At 43.6% G+C, this 16,989-nt stretch overlaps 1 protein-coding gene across 1 annotated transcript in view; it reads right to left on the bottom strand.

Moving 5' to 3' along the window:
- ABCA4 (ATP binding cassette subfamily A member 4) overlaps window positions 1-16,989 on the bottom strand; it is a 127,189-nt gene that overhangs the window by 59,275 nt on the left and 50,925 nt on the right. The window contains exons 12-17 of the mRNA XM_055340937.1: window positions 13,693-13,898; window positions 12,892-13,068; window positions 10,775-10,997; window positions 7,298-7,519; window positions 5,272-5,476; window positions 1,497-1,562 (exon numbers count right to left, since the gene is read on the bottom strand). Coding sequence (XP_055196912.1) covers window positions 1,497-1,562; window positions 5,272-5,476; window positions 7,298-7,519; window positions 10,775-10,997; window positions 12,892-13,068; window positions 13,693-13,898 — 1,099 coding nt within the window. The remainder of the gene's footprint in view (window positions 1-1,496; window positions 1,563-5,271; window positions 5,477-7,297; window positions 7,520-10,774; window positions 10,998-12,891; window positions 13,069-13,692; window positions 13,899-16,989) is intronic.

Consider the following 16,989-nt stretch of genomic DNA (forward strand, 5'->3'; position numbering starts at 1 on the left):
ACATGGGCAAGACACTGATCCTCTTGGGCTCCATTTCTTCGTTTGTGGGGGGGGGGGTAGGTGAGGAAACTCAACTCTTTCGATTTTATTTATTTTTGAGAGAAAGAGTGTGTGCGAGTGAGCATGTGCGAACAAGGGGCTCCATCCCATGACCCTGAGACCAAGACTTGAGCCAAAACCAAGAGCTGGATGCTTAACGGACTGAGCCACCCAGGCACCCCTCTTTTCTGATTTTAGAGATTTAGGAATCTATTTCAGTCTAGACTGTGAGGCAGGTGAAAAATATTTGGCTTCTGTTAGCAAAAATATAGGTGATTCATTTTTGAAGGAGCATTTGTTTTAAGAATTTCTTTTTTGAGAGGCAGATTATCTGCTGAAACTGTCAAGGGGAAAAAATGCCCACAAGTCCTGATATTCATTGAAATTAGAAATAGTCCAACAACACATTCTTGTGATGAAAATCCTCATTTATAATGGATTATAACCTTATTATAGTTGAAATGTAAAAGTCCATAGACAAGACAGACAGACCAACATAATGGAAAAATACTGAGCTGTCGAATTCCTGTTTGTTTGAACCATAAAAACAAAACAAAACAAACAACTGCCCAAGCCTTTTAAAGGCCCTAGGCTAATGCCCTAGAGAAAACAAATATCTATCTGAGTGCTTAAATGATAACTCCTGGCCCAGGCCCCAAAATACAAAGGAATGTGCAGGTAGGTGAGTAACAAACAGATTGGAAAGTATTTCCTTTGCTTCCAGAAACTCCCAGCTCCAAGGACGTCCCCAGCTCTCAGGTCAGGAATTTCTTGCCTTCCCATACCTCTCAAAAGAGCCTATGGAACTTCTAGAACTCTCCCTGGGCCTCCTGTCTTGTCTAGTAGGAAAGGTAAATTTTATCTAAGATGCATTCTGGGCAAATGCCTCTTAGCTCTCTTCTTCAATCATAAGTGAGATGAATTTTAGAAGAGTCTAGGAGTGTTTGCCTTGAAGATCATAGCTCTGCCGCAGCCTCAGGATGGGCCTTTCCCTTAGGAGAGAGAATTGATCTGTATTTTGGAAAGAAGTAAAAAAGCAGGAGAGGGGGCAAAAGACCAGTGCATAGTTTCCTTCATTATTCTGTGAATCTCTTTGCTTTAAATTGAGGAGTTGCAAAAAGTCATTTGCACCCTAAAGTGGTTTTGCCTTTTTCTACTAGGGCAATTTAATCCCCTGGGCGAGAGTTATATAGGACACAAGGCTTTATTAATGCTCAGCCCATTCACCCTGGCCCAGCTACCGCAGAAGGTGGTTTCCCGGAAGCTATGAGGCTGCACCAGTGGCAGAGCCCCAAGTGGCAGCTGACTAATCAGGAACCACACACTTAATATAAGGAGCCCACACAAGTCCAGGATGTAGCCAAAGAAGCTAGTTTCAAATGCTAAGGGTTTTTTTGGAGGGAGAGGAAGTGCAAAGAGAGGAGTTATTTTTAATTAAAAAATTTTAAATAACTCACCTTCACCACCAAGCCAGTAGGACTCTTGTAGAAGGAAGTACCAAGGAAGAGGGGTTCCATAGTTCCCTAGAAATGACAGGTAAATAAGAGAAAAAGCCTTAGTAGTCCTACCTTACCACAGCTCTGTAAAATCGAGAATTTATCTATCTGAACCTCAAAGTATAGCTCTAGATATTCAAAGTTCATAAGCATTACACAGCTATCCACAGGCTACCACAAAGACTACTCCTTCCAAATTGTTTTAATTCAAAAGGTCACTTTTTTGGGCTAGAACCAGCAACACTAAGACTGATGATCTTGGTTGAAAATGGTTTTCCAAGAAAACATTTTATTAAAGAACTTAATCATGCCCTTTCTTAAAAATTACCAGACAATAATAAAAATAATGATGATAGTCACTAACATTTGTCAGATGTTCTTTCTACATTGGGCATTATTGTAAGCACTTTCCATGTGTTAAAAATTTAGTCCTCTCTCTTGAGAGAGGACTCAACAGAGAGGACTAAAGGGATAGGTTCTGGTGTCCTCAAGAGATAGGTTCTGGTATTCTTGTGGATAAGGAAACAGAGGCACGTTGAGTTTGAATCATCTGTCCAAAGTCACAGCTAATTAAACAGAGGTGTGGGAATTCCAGTATGGGCAATCTGGTTCTAAACCACTGATCTTAACCATTCTACTGGATTCCAAGGAAAAAACTCCCAAATTTCTAGTCAGCTCTCTTAGGAGACTTTGCTCCCTATAAAATGTTAATTTTTTGAGAACATTACCTTTGCTTATTTAATATTATCCCATGTTCTATGGCTGCTAGACTGTCAGCCCTTTAAGGGCAGGTTTGGGTCTGTCTTTTCCATCTCTTTTCTCCCCAAAACTCGTGCTGACCCTAACATATAGGTGCTGCTCAGGATATAGTTATTGGACAAAATAAAGCTTTAGCTTGGCTAAAATAAAGCTCTTGAGTTATGGACAAATTTCATTTTCAATCCAACTAATTTTCACTTATTAGATCTCCTTCTAGTGGCACAGTAAGTAGAAAAGTTAAGGCAGAGCAAGGTCAAATGTATTGCTCAAAGTCACTGTTATGGGTTGAATTGAGCACTTCCACCCTCTCAAAAAGATGTGTTGAGGTCCACGGTAGAATACAAAATAATACTTGGTCTTGTCCCCAGTTCCCAGCACAGAGCTTGTAAAACCCCTGGAATTTCCTGAGCAACAGGAATGTCTTTTTTTTTTTTTTTTTTTATAAATTAATTTTTATTGGTGTTCAATTTACCAACATACAGAATAACACCCAGTGCTCATCCCGTCAAGTGTCCCCCTCCGTGCCCGTCACCCATTCACCCCCACCCCCCGCCCTCCTCCCCTTCCACCACCCCTAGTTCATTTCCCAGAGTTAGAAGTCTTTATGTTCTGTGTCCCTTTCTGATATCTCCCACACATTTCTTCTCCCTTCAGGAATGTCTTTTGTTGTTCATAATGAGTGGAGCCCCTTTCTCAACCACACCTGAGTTTATGCTAATAAGGCGACTCAGGGTAGGGCCCCTAGATAGCTTCAGAATGGGGGTGGTCACCAGGAGGCCCTGGCCTGGGAAAAGACGATGGAAACTTTCAGCCCAACTCTCTATCTTGAGGGAGGGGAAGGGGGCTGGAGACTGAGTTATAAAAACTCTTCAAGGAGATTCAGAGAGTTTCCATGTTGCTGAGCACATCCAGGTGCTGGGAGGGTAGTGCACATGGAGAGAGTATGGAAGCTCCATGCACTACCCCTCCTGACCCTCCCCTTATGAATCTCTTCCATTTGGCTGCTCCTGAGCTATATTCTTTATTAAAAACTGTAATTGTAAGTAGACTACTTCCCTGAGATCTGTAAGTCATTCTAGTGAATTAATTGAGACTGGAGGGTGGGGATAGTTGTGAGAACTCCTGAATTTGTAGTCAGGTGGACAAAAGTGGGTAGCCTGGGCATTGCATTTGTGGCTGCATCTGAAGTGGGAACAGTCTTGTAGGACTGAATCTGTTTGTGGGGTCTGTGCTAATTCTGGGTAGTTACTGTCAGAACTGACTTGATTGTTTGACACCTGGCTAGTATTAGAGAAATATTCGATTTTGGGAAAAAACAACACATTTGATATCAGGAAAAAACAGAGGCCTATGACTTGGCTTTGTTTGGAAATAGTTACTGGTAATGTGCTTAGTTCAGATTAAGTCACAAAGGACTAGATGGGAGCCTAATCCAATATATCTGGTGTCCTTAGAAGACGGCTGGGTAAAGACAGACACGCACACAGGGAGAACACTGTGTGAAGACAGAGATTGTTGTTGAAAAACCATCAGAAGCTGGAAGAGGCAGGGAAGGCTCCTTCCCCTGCAGATTTCAGAGGAGCATGGCCCTGCCAACACCTTGATTTTCTATTTCTAGCCTCCAGAACTGTGAGACAAAAAAAATTTGTTGTTTTAAGCTACCCAGTTTGTAGTGCTTTGTTATGGCAGCCCTAGGAAACTAATATAATCACACAGCTAGGATCCAAACCCAGGCCTCCTGGCTCAGCTTTATAATCTTTCTCCTATTCCAGGACTGCTGCCTACGTATTTCTCCTAACACAGGCTGCCCCAAGATGATGTGAATTCCTCCGGCCCCAGGGATGGGCCCAGCCTCACTCTCCCCTGTCTACTTCTGGCCACAGCACTGAAAGCCTGGCACAAGGTAACTGTTGGTTGACCTGGAGCCCACTCGAATGGAAGTGGAACTTCTCTAGCTACGAAAAAATACTAATTTGAGGGAAAATCTGATTTCTACAAAGCAAATATGAAACTGTGCAAACAACCAATTTTGATTCAGAAGTTGCTTTTCCATGCTGCAGGTTAATCAGGTATTTATTCAATGTCCTCAAAAAATCAGGCACTATGTATGGTATTGAGCCTGTAACATTGAACAAAACAGACTGTGGGCCTGCTCTCACGGACCCATATTCTACTAAGGGTAGAGAGTCAATAAACAAACATGTGAAGATACATCATGTCAGATAGTGATGTCTCAAAAATAAAGTTGGATAAAGGGGACAGAAGCACTGAAGGAATGTGATTTATATAGGGATAGATATTTAGATATTTTCAATCTGGAAAGATCCCAGTGATGAAGTGACATCTGAACAAAAGTGAGGAAGTAAGCCTGCAGACATGGTGGGGAAGGGGGTGTAGAAACCTGCTCCAGGCAGTGAGAATAGCAGGTTCAAAAGTCCTGAGAAGGAAATGTACTTAGTGTATTAAAGAACAGTCAGTCAGTAAGGAGGCAGATGTGGCTGGAACGGAGAACATGAGGGAGAAGGCAAGGACAGGAAACAAGGAAGATAGTTGGGTATTAATAATGAAGCATCACATTGGCCAGGACTGGGACACTGGATTTTACTCTGAACAGGAGGAAAAGCCACTGGAGAGATGTGAACAGAAGGTTGACATCCTCTGATGCAGATTCTGAAAGGATCTCTGAATACAGTGGGGAGAACGGACTGGTAGACAATGATTATGGAATGAGGCTTAGACTGGGAAGGAAGGGGTAGAGGTGGTGACAAGGGATCAGAATTCTAGATCTGTTTCTAAAGTAGAGCCAACAGTATTCACTGATGGATTTTTGACTTCAGTTTAAGTTTCAAATGCTGGCTCTAAGGGCCCTAATTGAAAGAACTTAGGATAAGATTTAAACTAGATGAAGGGTGGGTGAGGGCGGGGGATCTGAAAAACCCAATATCGATATCTTTACCTTATAGAAGTTGACCCTTACCTGGAAACACCTGGTCAAGGTACCAGGCAAGCAGGCCATACAGAGCAGCATCAAGGAGCATCATCTTCATGGACATCAGGAAACTGAATTCGTCCCCTTCCATGGGACTCTTTCCGATATTGCTCCACTGCAGTCCCAGACCTTGCTCCTCAAAGCGAGCCAGGTACTCAGTGCCAAACCCAAATGCCACAGGGGACAACAGGCTCTGCAGTGAGGCAAAAGGGGCACACGAGATGAACAGAGGTCTTTTACCCCATCCAACAGCACCCAGATGCCCACAAGGGCCAAAAGGGTGGTCCAGCTTGTGTCCAGGTATAAGGATAACCCAGGGAGAGGTAAGACAGTTTTCCTACAGAAAGGGAATGTGGAAATGCCTCAGGGACCTGACATTACACTCACTGAGCCACATGTCACCTGTTCAGTAGAATATAGTTGTGTAATAGAAAGACAAACAGCACAAAGCACAACACACCAAAGAACCACAGGTCTTCAGGTTCACCTTCCTACTTCTCTCCCTTCTTCCTACCTCTTTATTGAGATCACACGGTTCTTGCTAGAACAAAGATAACTTGGGCTGCTTTGTGTGAATCCCATTAAGAAGTTCCACAAAGTCATCAGTGTCCTAGAACAGTCTTGGGGGCCAGGCAAGGGATGGTTCTTGAGGTCTGTCAGTGAGGCCAGAAGAACCTCAGATTCCACTGCTATCACCTTTTCTCCTCTCCAGAACAGGACAATCATTTCCTTGGGTTCTCTGTAGAGAGAACAAGTCAACTAAATAGGTGGTGTGCAAACGGAAGTCAAAGAGGAAAGTCCCCAGCCAAGACCCCACAGGTGGTCGCTGGCATGGCAGAAACCACAGAGCACTACAGAGGGATGGGCTGGTCTCATTTCCTCCGCTCAGAGGCCTCTCTGGAGTTTGTAGGACCCAAGGTGGGGTTCAAACTGTCTCCTTCTAGAAGGAAGAGATTCTCCAGCTGTATGTTCACAAAAACCATTTTAAAAATCTCAACTCAGCCTTGTCCATGCACTGCCAGACCTATAGCTTCTTGGTGGATCCACACACCCATGAAGTTAGCTGCGGTCTCAAAGTACTGATGTCTACCTAGTATACCAAGACAGCCCAGCTCTACTAGACCATGAGGATATTTTGATACTAGCCCATTGTGATCAATTTAGAAAACTAGGTGCTATAAATAGCAGCAATTAATTTCTTGTTTAACATGAGACATAAAAGGAAGATACCCTGGCAGTTCTGTAGCCAAATAAGTGTGAGTTATCAGAACAACTTAGATCTTTCCCCAGTAAGAGGCAGGTAGTGGTCCTTTCTTGACTCCATTGCATAGAAAACTATGGAGGGAAGTTCTGGAGGCCAAGTAAAGCTGCACTCTAGAGAACCTGGAAGCCTGGTTAATGAGAGGGTGGAAATGGCCCATTTGAAATTGGTTAAAAAAGTGCTGTTAGTTTGGGGATTGTGAACTAAGAGATCTGTTTCTTAAGCAATCAAAGCCCATTTCTAGAGTCCTCTCCTGACAAGAGGGCTTGGCTCTTAACTGGTTCATTTCTGCATGCAGTAATTGAACATGATAAAAGCCCTTGTATAAGCTACTCAAATTCAAGTTTTTTATGGAGAGAAACAAATGCTTTTCATGAATGGAAACATCTTTCTGGGCAGAACAGTTAGGGAGTAAACTCTCTCCTGAATCTTCTCACATGTTGCAAAAAGAAAAGTGAGTGAAATGAGCTGGGCTCTTCTCCTCTTGTGGAAATACAAGGACCTGTGAGTTGAACTGGTTTTTGGTTGCATCCCAGGACAGACTTATCAGGCAGGTTTGATAAGGAGGGACTGCTGCTGCATAGCTCAAGATGAAGACTGACCCAACTTTTGCCCTGTGCCTTTACAACTTATGTCCCTTTGACCCAAAAGGCAAAGTGGATCCCCACAAAGGGCAGTCCAGTTTTCCAGGACTACTACAGATGCGTTGGCCAAAATGTTTTGTATATTAGGGGTGAGCCCAAGATCCCTCACCACAGCCATCTTGAGATCAGCCGTCATCCGGTCCTGCCAGGCAAAGCAGAGAATGTGTGGCAGGTAGAGGGTGAAGTAAATGACACCACTGCAGGCTGCTGCCAGGCTGGCTCTGGAGAAGAAGGTGCTGAGCAGGAAGCACTGCATGATCGTAGCCGTGGAGAAAGCCAACAGGAACAGGAAGAGGATGAATGGGTTGCTGTAATGCAGGATCCTTCCATGCTGAAACCAAAGAGGCCATCTGAGTCAATACTTTCTACCCCTGTCCAGGGAACCATCTCTCTTTGGGGGTGATCTCTGTGCTGTGATTCTGGGCCTTCAGAAGCCCTTTACTCCACAGTGATTTCTCTTACCATCTCTCATTCGTACCCCAAATCTTCATTTGAGACTCAATGCCATTGAATTCTTCTAATCCATGGAGTGCCATTCTCCCTGGGAGGGCAACACATTAGGCTGCCTATCAGTACAAGAAATCATTATGTATTAAGTAAGCAAATCCTTGGCTGGAAGGGAGAAATAAGCCTAGAGCAAGGGAGGAAGATCTTAGAGCATACAGCTCCAAGATACACTGAGTAGATGAGGGACAAAAAAAGGAGGCAGGAGACTCCCCAACAAACTGTAATATTTTGCTTGGGGCCTGGCCTGCTGACTCAATCATGTGTACTTGTATTCTGAGATTTACCACTCACACTGGTGAACATATCAGTAATTAATTCACATCACTTGGAAGTGGATTAATCCTCCCTCTTCATCAGTATCGTACAAATGCATAGAACCCAGGGAAATACTCAGTATTTCTACACAGCCAAAGTGGATCAATCAGTTTGGCTATGTAGAAAATAGGCCCAAATTAGCAATTTTCATTAAGTGAGCTGCTGCCCACTTCCATTATAGGATAAACTGAGATGTTCAAATTTATTAGGCCTTCTTGCTTCTCCTTTACTACAGACCTCCTATGAGGAATTTCATCCTTTGCACAGAACTCCAAATACATATAGAGCATCTTGCTCTTCTCTTGAGAACATAAAGGTACACATAGGTTCATCTCTTGAATGGGTTCTGATCAATTGTTCGTGGTGCCCTGAAGGATTGGTTTCTTAATAGAAATGAGAGAAATGAGTGATATCTATCATGGGTGTGCAAGAACTGAGAGGAATGAATGTGCCACTTGTCTGCTATTGCTACCATTTCTCCCTCATTCACACTCTTGTGCTTGCCAGGCACCAACAGAACATATTGAAAAATAGGATAAAACAAATGGCAAAGGAAGGTGGAAGAGGGCTAGGTTTAATTACAACCAAACTCCAAGGAACTCTAAATGAAGATCAAAATTGGGATTCAGAGCTCCTGTGTGTCAAAAAGCTCTCCACATCACTATGGAAGGCTCACTCCTTTTCCTTAATCACACAGCTCAGTAAAAGCAACTCCATGGCTGAACATATGGTTATGGCTAAAAGAACTTTAAGATAAATAAATTTATTTTCCCAGCTCAAAGCAAAGTCTGACAAGCTTCTAGGCCCATACAGTCTTTCATCGACTCAAGCAGAGATGAAAGTTACTGGGCTGACCCAAGAGCCTCACAGACCTTGGCTTCCTCTAATGACCACTTTTCTTTTCTGTTCCTAATAGTTTGAATAACTGGAACCTTCCCATTGTCCCAGCTTCCAGCTTCTTTCCTGCATAGTTGAGGTGGGAAGGAAGGACAAGGCAAAGATGGGAGTGTCATTCTAAGGAATCTTATTTTGGTGTGCAAAATTCTGTTTCCGTCATCACTGGAACAATGATCTGGTTCCCACAAGGAGAAACTCCTTTGTGCAAGAAAGTGAACATTTTTTTATCTCACGTCCTAGAAGCTTTGAAGTATTAATGCCCATTCTTAGGAAGGCAGATCTCAATGTCACTTACCAGACATTGCAAGATATCATATATGTCAGACATGTATGACAAGTCAGACACTTATGCATTTTGACTCCTTTAATTCGGAGGACATAAAACGTCTTGGAAATGGGAAAAGGGGCAGACTGAAGGTTGAGAAGGAAAAAGGGACCACTAGAAGAAGACAAGGATCATCTTTGTTGAGCTCAAGTTTCCTGCAAATTAATCAATTAATTAATTAATTAATTTTTAGATTTTATTTATTTATTCATGAGAGAGAGAGGCAGAGACACAGGCAGAGGGATAGGCAGGCTCCATGCAGGGAGCCTGATGCGGGACTTGATCCCAGGTCTCCAAGATCAGGCCCTGGGCCAAAGGTGGTGCCAAACTGCTGAGCCACCCGGGCTGCCCGGATCCTGCAAATTTAAAGCCACAAATTTAAAGCTAGGTCGCTTGAACAGGATGACCTCTACATCAGCACTGGTTTTGATAGGGCTGTAGCACAGGGTTTGAGTAAGGCTGAAAACAAAACCCTTCAGAATCATACATTTTATTGCAAAAAGAAGGGGTAGGATTTGGTTTAACTGAGTATTTGCTGGGTGGACAGAATATGTGATGGAACATTCTTGAATCAGGTTGACATCAGTATGGTCCAGCATGGGATAGGACACACTTAGCCAGAGTTTATGGTTCAGCACACACATTGCTTAGTATAGAGGGGCACTTAATATGACCGGTAGAAAGACAAAACAAGCTTGATAGCATCATAACAGGAGCCTGCAAGGTCTAAAGTCTGAAGTTTATATGAAATCCTGCCAGATAAATATTAAAAAACTACCCAAATTTATGAAACTTATCATCTAACAAGTACAAAAGAGAATCTGTGGAGGAACTAAAAATGGAGGAAAAGAATATATTATGAAATGATGTTTTATTTCCAAGTCTAGCTTGTGAGGGAGCTGCAAGTTTGCAGAGGATGGACCTATGCATGTTGCTGGCAGCTGTAAAAACTCTATTGCTGAGAAAGGACAGACTCTAAGTCCCATCCTTCAAAATGTCTTGGAGACTTTTTGGGCTGCAGAATATCCTACAGTCAAGCCATGAATGGTGTGACCCTGATGGTAATTAATAAACAGTCTAGGTCTGTTCTCCTAATACAATGCAAAGGCTCCTCACATTCTAACCCCAGCTTCTGGTTGAGACAGTAATCCCAGGAAAACACTCTTTGTACTCATTTCTTCCGTGTCTGAAAGAGAGAACCCTTTGCACATATAGTCATTCTGTTTTGGGCTCTCCTAACAGTAGCTTCTCCATATAGTCCATGGAATGGGGCTAGATAATCTATGTAGACTGTAGGTCCCTGAAGTGGGAATGGGGAACACACTATGATACTGGGGCTCCTTGGGGAGACACTAGTCTTTTCCATCTTGGCTGAAATGCCTGGGCAGCTGCATATGACCATTTCAGCTGAAATGACTGGGTAGTTACATATCAGGCTATCCTTGGTGACCAGATGACTGCAGGCATGAGTTCATTAGTAGGAGGAGGGCTGGGAGGTACAAAACTATTCAAGATTTTCTGGGCTTTCTCCATCTGACTTACCATGATAAATATGGTCAGAAGGAAGATGCTCATTGACATGATAGAGAAGCTGTCCAGGAACCAGGTACACCAAATCACTGCATTGGAGACACCCTGATTTTTCAAGGTTTCCTTCAGTCTCAACTCCTTCTCCAAGACGATGCTCTTTACAGTCATGGAGACAGAGTAGATCCAGGCCAGCACCATGAAGATAGGGAAACAGCGGTTCAGGATGATCATAAAACTGAAGCAAGAGGAGAGAAGCAGAAAAGTAGAATGCCCTGTATCTGGTGGAGGTAGAGTAAATGTTTGTTGATTGGATGTGATGAGAACAAAGCCCAGATGGAGGGGAAGGCAGAAAAATCCCCCCTGGGCATTAACGGGCTTGAATCTTTTAATACATTGCACTTTCCTGAAGGATTACATTTTCCTTAGAGCAAGATGGTAGCTTTTTGGTTAGCTCAGATGAATGCTCTACAAGTTATATGTGTAAAATAAAATTGTACTATGTATGCTATACAGTGTGGACCTTTTTGTAAGATCTCATGGGAAAGAACTACAAACTTGATGATGTGGTTGTGACTGGAATAGATACATGCTAACTGACAGTGAAGTCCAAGAAAGTAAACTACCAATAAAAAGAACTGATACTGGTGGTAAGACCAATAACTGGGCTCCCCAAGGGCGTCAGCCACCTTAGCACTATCTGTCCCAGGGGATCAAACTGTAGTTATGCAGGAAGAGGTACAGAATAATTATTCAATGTGGCACTTTCAGAAGGCAATTGACCCAACAATCAATCAGTGATCCAGTAGCAACTACTCTACCTGCCATGTACCCGTAGAGTAATTCCATGGATATTCATTCTAGCAAGCAAGATAGATTTGATATTCTGGAATTCCTTTATTGCAAACTTTACACATATTTTCCCTGTGCTTGATGTGCTAGTAAATCCCTTGGGATTATGATGTAGTGAAAATTGCTGGTTGTCACAGGAAGGGCCAATTCCAATGTGGTAGGGTTCTCAAGATGGTCCTAAAGAAAGAACTAGAAATTCCTAAAGCCTGCACTCTGGGATCTGCCACCAGAGAGCTCTCCCACTCTAAATGGCCAGACTCGTCACAGACTCCTTATTGTGTACCCCACTACCCTGCCAAATGTGGAACTGGATTTTTGCCCTTGACTCTATGTCCCATTGACATCTATTGTCTAAAACAAAACCGACTGCAGAATAGCCACTGTTACCTCTTTAGTCCCTGTAGAGCTGAGGAAGGAGATCCCATTGGACTAATGTGTTGAGAGAGGGTTTCCTGTGCCCACATTGGACTTTATCTTACTGTTTGTCAGGTGGCAATTTGACTTTTCTTTTCTTCAGGCTGTGAGTGTTTCTCTCCTTCCTGGACCCCACTGACACAATGTGTTTTTTTCTAGAAGCTGAATCCTAAGCCAGTCTGGGTCTCTGCTGCTGTCCTGGGAGTGTTCCTGCCCACATCCACCATGGTAAATGAGCCCACTCCGTCCTCTCCTCCTCTCTGTCCCTCTCTCTATCACCCCCCAAATTTACGTTCAGAAAACAATAGGCTACTTGCTTAGCTTGCTATTGGCCAACAGATGCACAGGCCTGGGGGTGGGCAGGAAGGGAGGGTTCCAGCTCATCCAACACATTCCTCTACCTTCTCATTAAGCATGCACCATGGGAATGTTAATTAGGGAAGGAGCTGCATTATTCTGAGGCTCCTAGGAACCAGACCTACTTGCAATGCAGAGTCCTAATTTGCTGATTTGGCAATCATTGGGCAAACACTCTGACCAGAACTCTTCCACATACCAAACATACTACGTAGTGGAAACTTAAAAAGCCTTTGTCCCCTTTCCCAACCTCACTTCCCTTGCTTTTATTTTCATCTTCCCTTTTCTACCCACAACACCAACTCTTTTCTCCCTGCCACTTCACTTGCCCGTCGGGCCCTGCCTGGAGTCTGGGAGAGGCTGGCTCCTCATTCAGAGCTCCATGCTCTTCAAGCTGGTCCCACTCCTGGGGTTTCTCTCCAAAGAGACTGAAGCCTGGGGATTACTCCCTCTCACCCCATCAACCTGATTAATATGTCTGGGAGGGAGACTGAAAGCCTCTGACTCACGAGTCATCCACGAAGCAGGGGTAAGGCATCTGCTGGAGATAGATTCCAACTGGAACCTCAACCTGGGCCTGACTCCTTGTGATCCCCTGTTCAATCATGTCCTGTAGATAGGCAAACCCTCCCCAGATGTATCGGAAGTCTTCCACAGGATCAGCTCTGGGACCAGAATCCCAGTACCTACAAAGAAACCAGAGGGAGGGACAATGGATGGGAATGGGAATGGACAGTTTATTGGCACTTCACAAGCACAAGGGGACTCAGAACTCACTCTCTTTAAACCTTACCCCTAAAATGTTCCAAACTGATTCTATTTTCTAGTTTGTAGTTCAAATCTCACTTACCAATATTAGCCACAGTGACTTGTAATTGCTTTAATTCAAGGATTCTACCTTGAGCATTATAAAATATCTTATCTCCCCTTAATTAAATTTCACTGATTTTTAAGCTGAGGCCAGTCTCAATCTCTGACTCTGTACCAATAGTAATTTTTCAGTGGCTTTGGAGAAACCTCATTTGTAGAACCTCTATATGAAGATAATTCAATACCTAGAGGTCTCCATCTCTAAACTTGCCCAAATGCCAGCCAGGGACAGTGCTAAATTGTGGGAGTGATGACAGAGTAACTGAGCTCTTCTGGTTCCACACAGCTAACAGAGCCAACTGTTTAGTTAGCTTAGTTCTCTGATACCAAAGTGTTTCTGTGCCTTTCCAAGTAACCCTACTGTCCCTAGGTGATGGGCCTCCTGTTCCTGTTACATTCCTGGGGATGCACAGGGACTTCAAGATTGCCTGAAACATCACCTGTCTTTGATCTTATTGGTCTTCTCCACCACATCTATGTCCATCCGGATCTTGTACTTCACGTGGGTTGGTAGGGCACTGGTCCAGGGATACATGTCAGGGAACACTACACCAGCCCAGAACCTGTTTTCCTCCAGCAGAGACAGGGCTCGTTGAGTGAGCTGAATTTCATCATCATAGCTTTCAAACTTATCCAGGATCAAGCACTGCAGATAATCACAAAGGTTGAGAGCATCTGAAGAACACCAACAGCAAAGACTCAATTGCAAAAAAAAAAAAAAAAAAAGGCAGAGGATAGGGCTGCTGCCCTAGGGGATGGGTCACATGCAAGGAGATCTATAAACTTACTATTTGCTTAACTGTGAGGTCTGGGGTCAAATTTCCACTGTGTCTAGATTTGGGGGTAAAGGGGCCTTACAAATGCTTACTTGCTCTCATCCCTGCAGATTTAATGAGGGCCATACCACCCGGCTGTCCAAGGCTGTCCAAATATGCAAGTTTTCAAAATGACAAAAATATTCAGAGCTCTCACTCCCCAGCATGGGGAGGCAAGGGAGTGGGGTCACACTGGATACAGGCTGCTTTGAAGATCAGAAAGCAAGCTGATAAAAGAGTTTTAAAAAGAGAGAGAAAAGCAGTCGTAGCAGTGAACCTTCCTGCCTCTCTGCAAACACACAATGGTGGCCAGCTGAGGGAAGAACAGGGAAGGAGAACACAAACAACAGAGAACCAAAACCATTTAGTCCAAGAAATAATTTCCAGTTATGATTCTGACAGGTAATGCAGGCGGGGGAGGAGTTTCCTAATAGATCTTCTTTCTTCCCACTGGAAGAGGGGGAAAAAAAATCATCCCTCCCCACCTTCCAAAGGCCCTACAGAAAAGCAAAGCTAAGAATTTCTTTTAAATTTGAACATTAAATAAATAAATAAATAAATAAATAAATAAATAAATAAATTTGAATGTTGCGGGTTGTCCAATAAATGTAGAGGTTTGTTAAACTCTTAGACTATCCTGGGATCTGGTTTTTTCCTTAACCTCTTGTTCCTATAATACACTAGAGTTATTGTGTCAACGTTTCTTTCTTAGAATGTAACTCACAAGAGGTCAGATAGCCTTGTCTTGATTAATTTGTTCACCCAATACTTACTGAGAGCCTGTAATGTGCCAGAGCCTGCTTGGCTCCAGGGGTACAAGGAGGAAAGATAAAAATCTCTTCCTGAGAGAAACTCTAGACCTAATGAGGGTAAGGTGTGGAGTAAATCAACAATCACAATACAACATGACTGGGCTCTGATGAAAGCAAGTCCAGAGTAGTCTGGGAACCCATCATGGCTAAGTCTACCTGGAGGGGAACAGGAGGGCTGCCTGAAGGAAGGGAGTTCTGAGTAAGAGGAGGATGAGAAGGAATGAGCCAGAGGAAGAAAGTGGGGGGAAGGTCAGCTCCAGCACAGAGAACACATAGGGTGTCCGGAGACCTGTAAGAATAGAGCAATGGTTCTCATCCTTGGCTGTGCTTACAACCACTGAGGAGCTTTAAAAAGACACCTACTCTCAGGTCTCACTCCAAACAATGAAATCAGACTCTCAAAAGGCAGGGCCAAGGCATCAGCATTGTGTTGAGTGCTCCTTAGGTCTTTCCAAAGTGCAGAGAAGTAGAAGGAACCAGAGGGAGGGTGAGCAGTAGGAAGGTGGGTGAGGGCCACATCAGTTGCCCTGCGGGACTTGCAGTGTGACCAACCAATGAAGAGCTTTCTAGGACAGGAGGATTTCCATGCTAAAACCGGGAGCCCTCCAGGCAAATTCTAAAAGGCCATAAGAAACCAGTGGAGGGTTTTAAGCAAGGGTAGGACATGTGGGATCCAATTGTGTTTCTGAACAATTACTGGTGGGGCAAGGGGGGGAAGCAGGAAGCTTGGTTAGAAGACTGTTGTGACACAGGCTTAAAGGAACACATGAACTCACACAGCCTGTGAGTTACCTGGAATCCTCAGTTTACTGAAGAGGAAACTGAACTCCAGAAGACCTGCTAGAGGTCACACAGCTAGCAAGTGGCTGGCGCTGGATTCCCTCCCCACCTTTCAGAGGCCCAGACTTCTCCCTCCATCTCAGGAGCCGTGGCACAGCCTGATTCACTGCCCTCCACATGCTCCCAACTGTCCTGTAAAGTAGGAGAGCACAATTCTTATTTATCCTCCCTTTGCAGCCCGGGGAACTCAGGCGCCAAGAGGCTGAGTCACTTCCCCAAAGTGGTGGAATAGGGGTCAAACTCTAGTTCATTTGATCCCATAACTAATACCAGGAGAAGTAGAGAAGTGAGGAAGGTGGACAGGTCATAAAGAGCTGGTCAGTGACCCGAGCTCCTGCTGACCGGGTAAGAAGCAGGCAAGCCCAATTCCTTTACCCCTCAGGCAACCCCAGAAGGTGAACCAGCAGCGTCACTGTACTGAGGAACTGAATCTGAACTACAAAATACTGCAAACCCACTCTCTTTGGGGCTTCTGAACTAAACTGTCCCACCTCAAGCTCCATATCCTGGGAGCAGGTCCCGTGTAGTGTTCTCTGTCTTCTAGATAAAAAGAAAGAAAACCCAAGATACCGTTAGCTTTCCAGCTGATATAGGAAGAGGAACACGGGTAATAAGAAAATACAGAGGGCCAAGGCTTAAGTGACACCATATTAAAAAGATAATTACCTCAAATGGAAGTGGAATTTCTTTAAAAAATACCAGTAAATGTGGTTACACATCATAAAGAAAAATAGGAAGTTTTCTTTACTTAGCTAATCTTTTACAAACAGGCATCACCCAGCCTATTGCTGGTTAGTCCTTTAATGAGATAAAGGACTTAAGTACCTCGTGACACCGAGAGTCCTTAATACATGGTTATTTTTTCTGGAAATAACATAAGGTTTGCTATTTTATGTTTTGGGGGCATTCTTGTTTGCTTGTTGGTTTTTTTGTTTTGGTGTGGAATATAGACTTTCACCATAGTCGAAGACCAAAGGCCCAGCTCCCAACATGTCAGAACTTAACAGCACTCTATGCGGACAGAGAATTGGCAACCTCCTTGGACAAGGAAGATCAAAACTAAACTGCTAGAGTACATTAAAAAAAAACAAAGAAAGAAAAAGAAGCACATTTAAGTTAAGTTTCCTCTGGGGAGATCTTGTTCTACAAAAATGAGTAATAAAAGAATCTCATTAAAAAAAAATCAGTTTAGGGGCGCTTGACTGGCTCGGTCAGTGAGACATGAGACTCTTGATCTTGCGGTTGTGAGTTCAAGCTTCATGCTGGATGT

The sequence above is a fragment of the Nyctereutes procyonoides genome, unplaced genomic scaffold (genome assembly GCF_905146905.1).
Source record: "Nyctereutes procyonoides isolate TBG_1078 unplaced genomic scaffold, NYPRO_anot_genome, whole genome shotgun sequence".
NCBI classification, from domain to species: domain Eukaryota; kingdom Metazoa; phylum Chordata; class Mammalia; order Carnivora; family Canidae; genus Nyctereutes; species Nyctereutes procyonoides.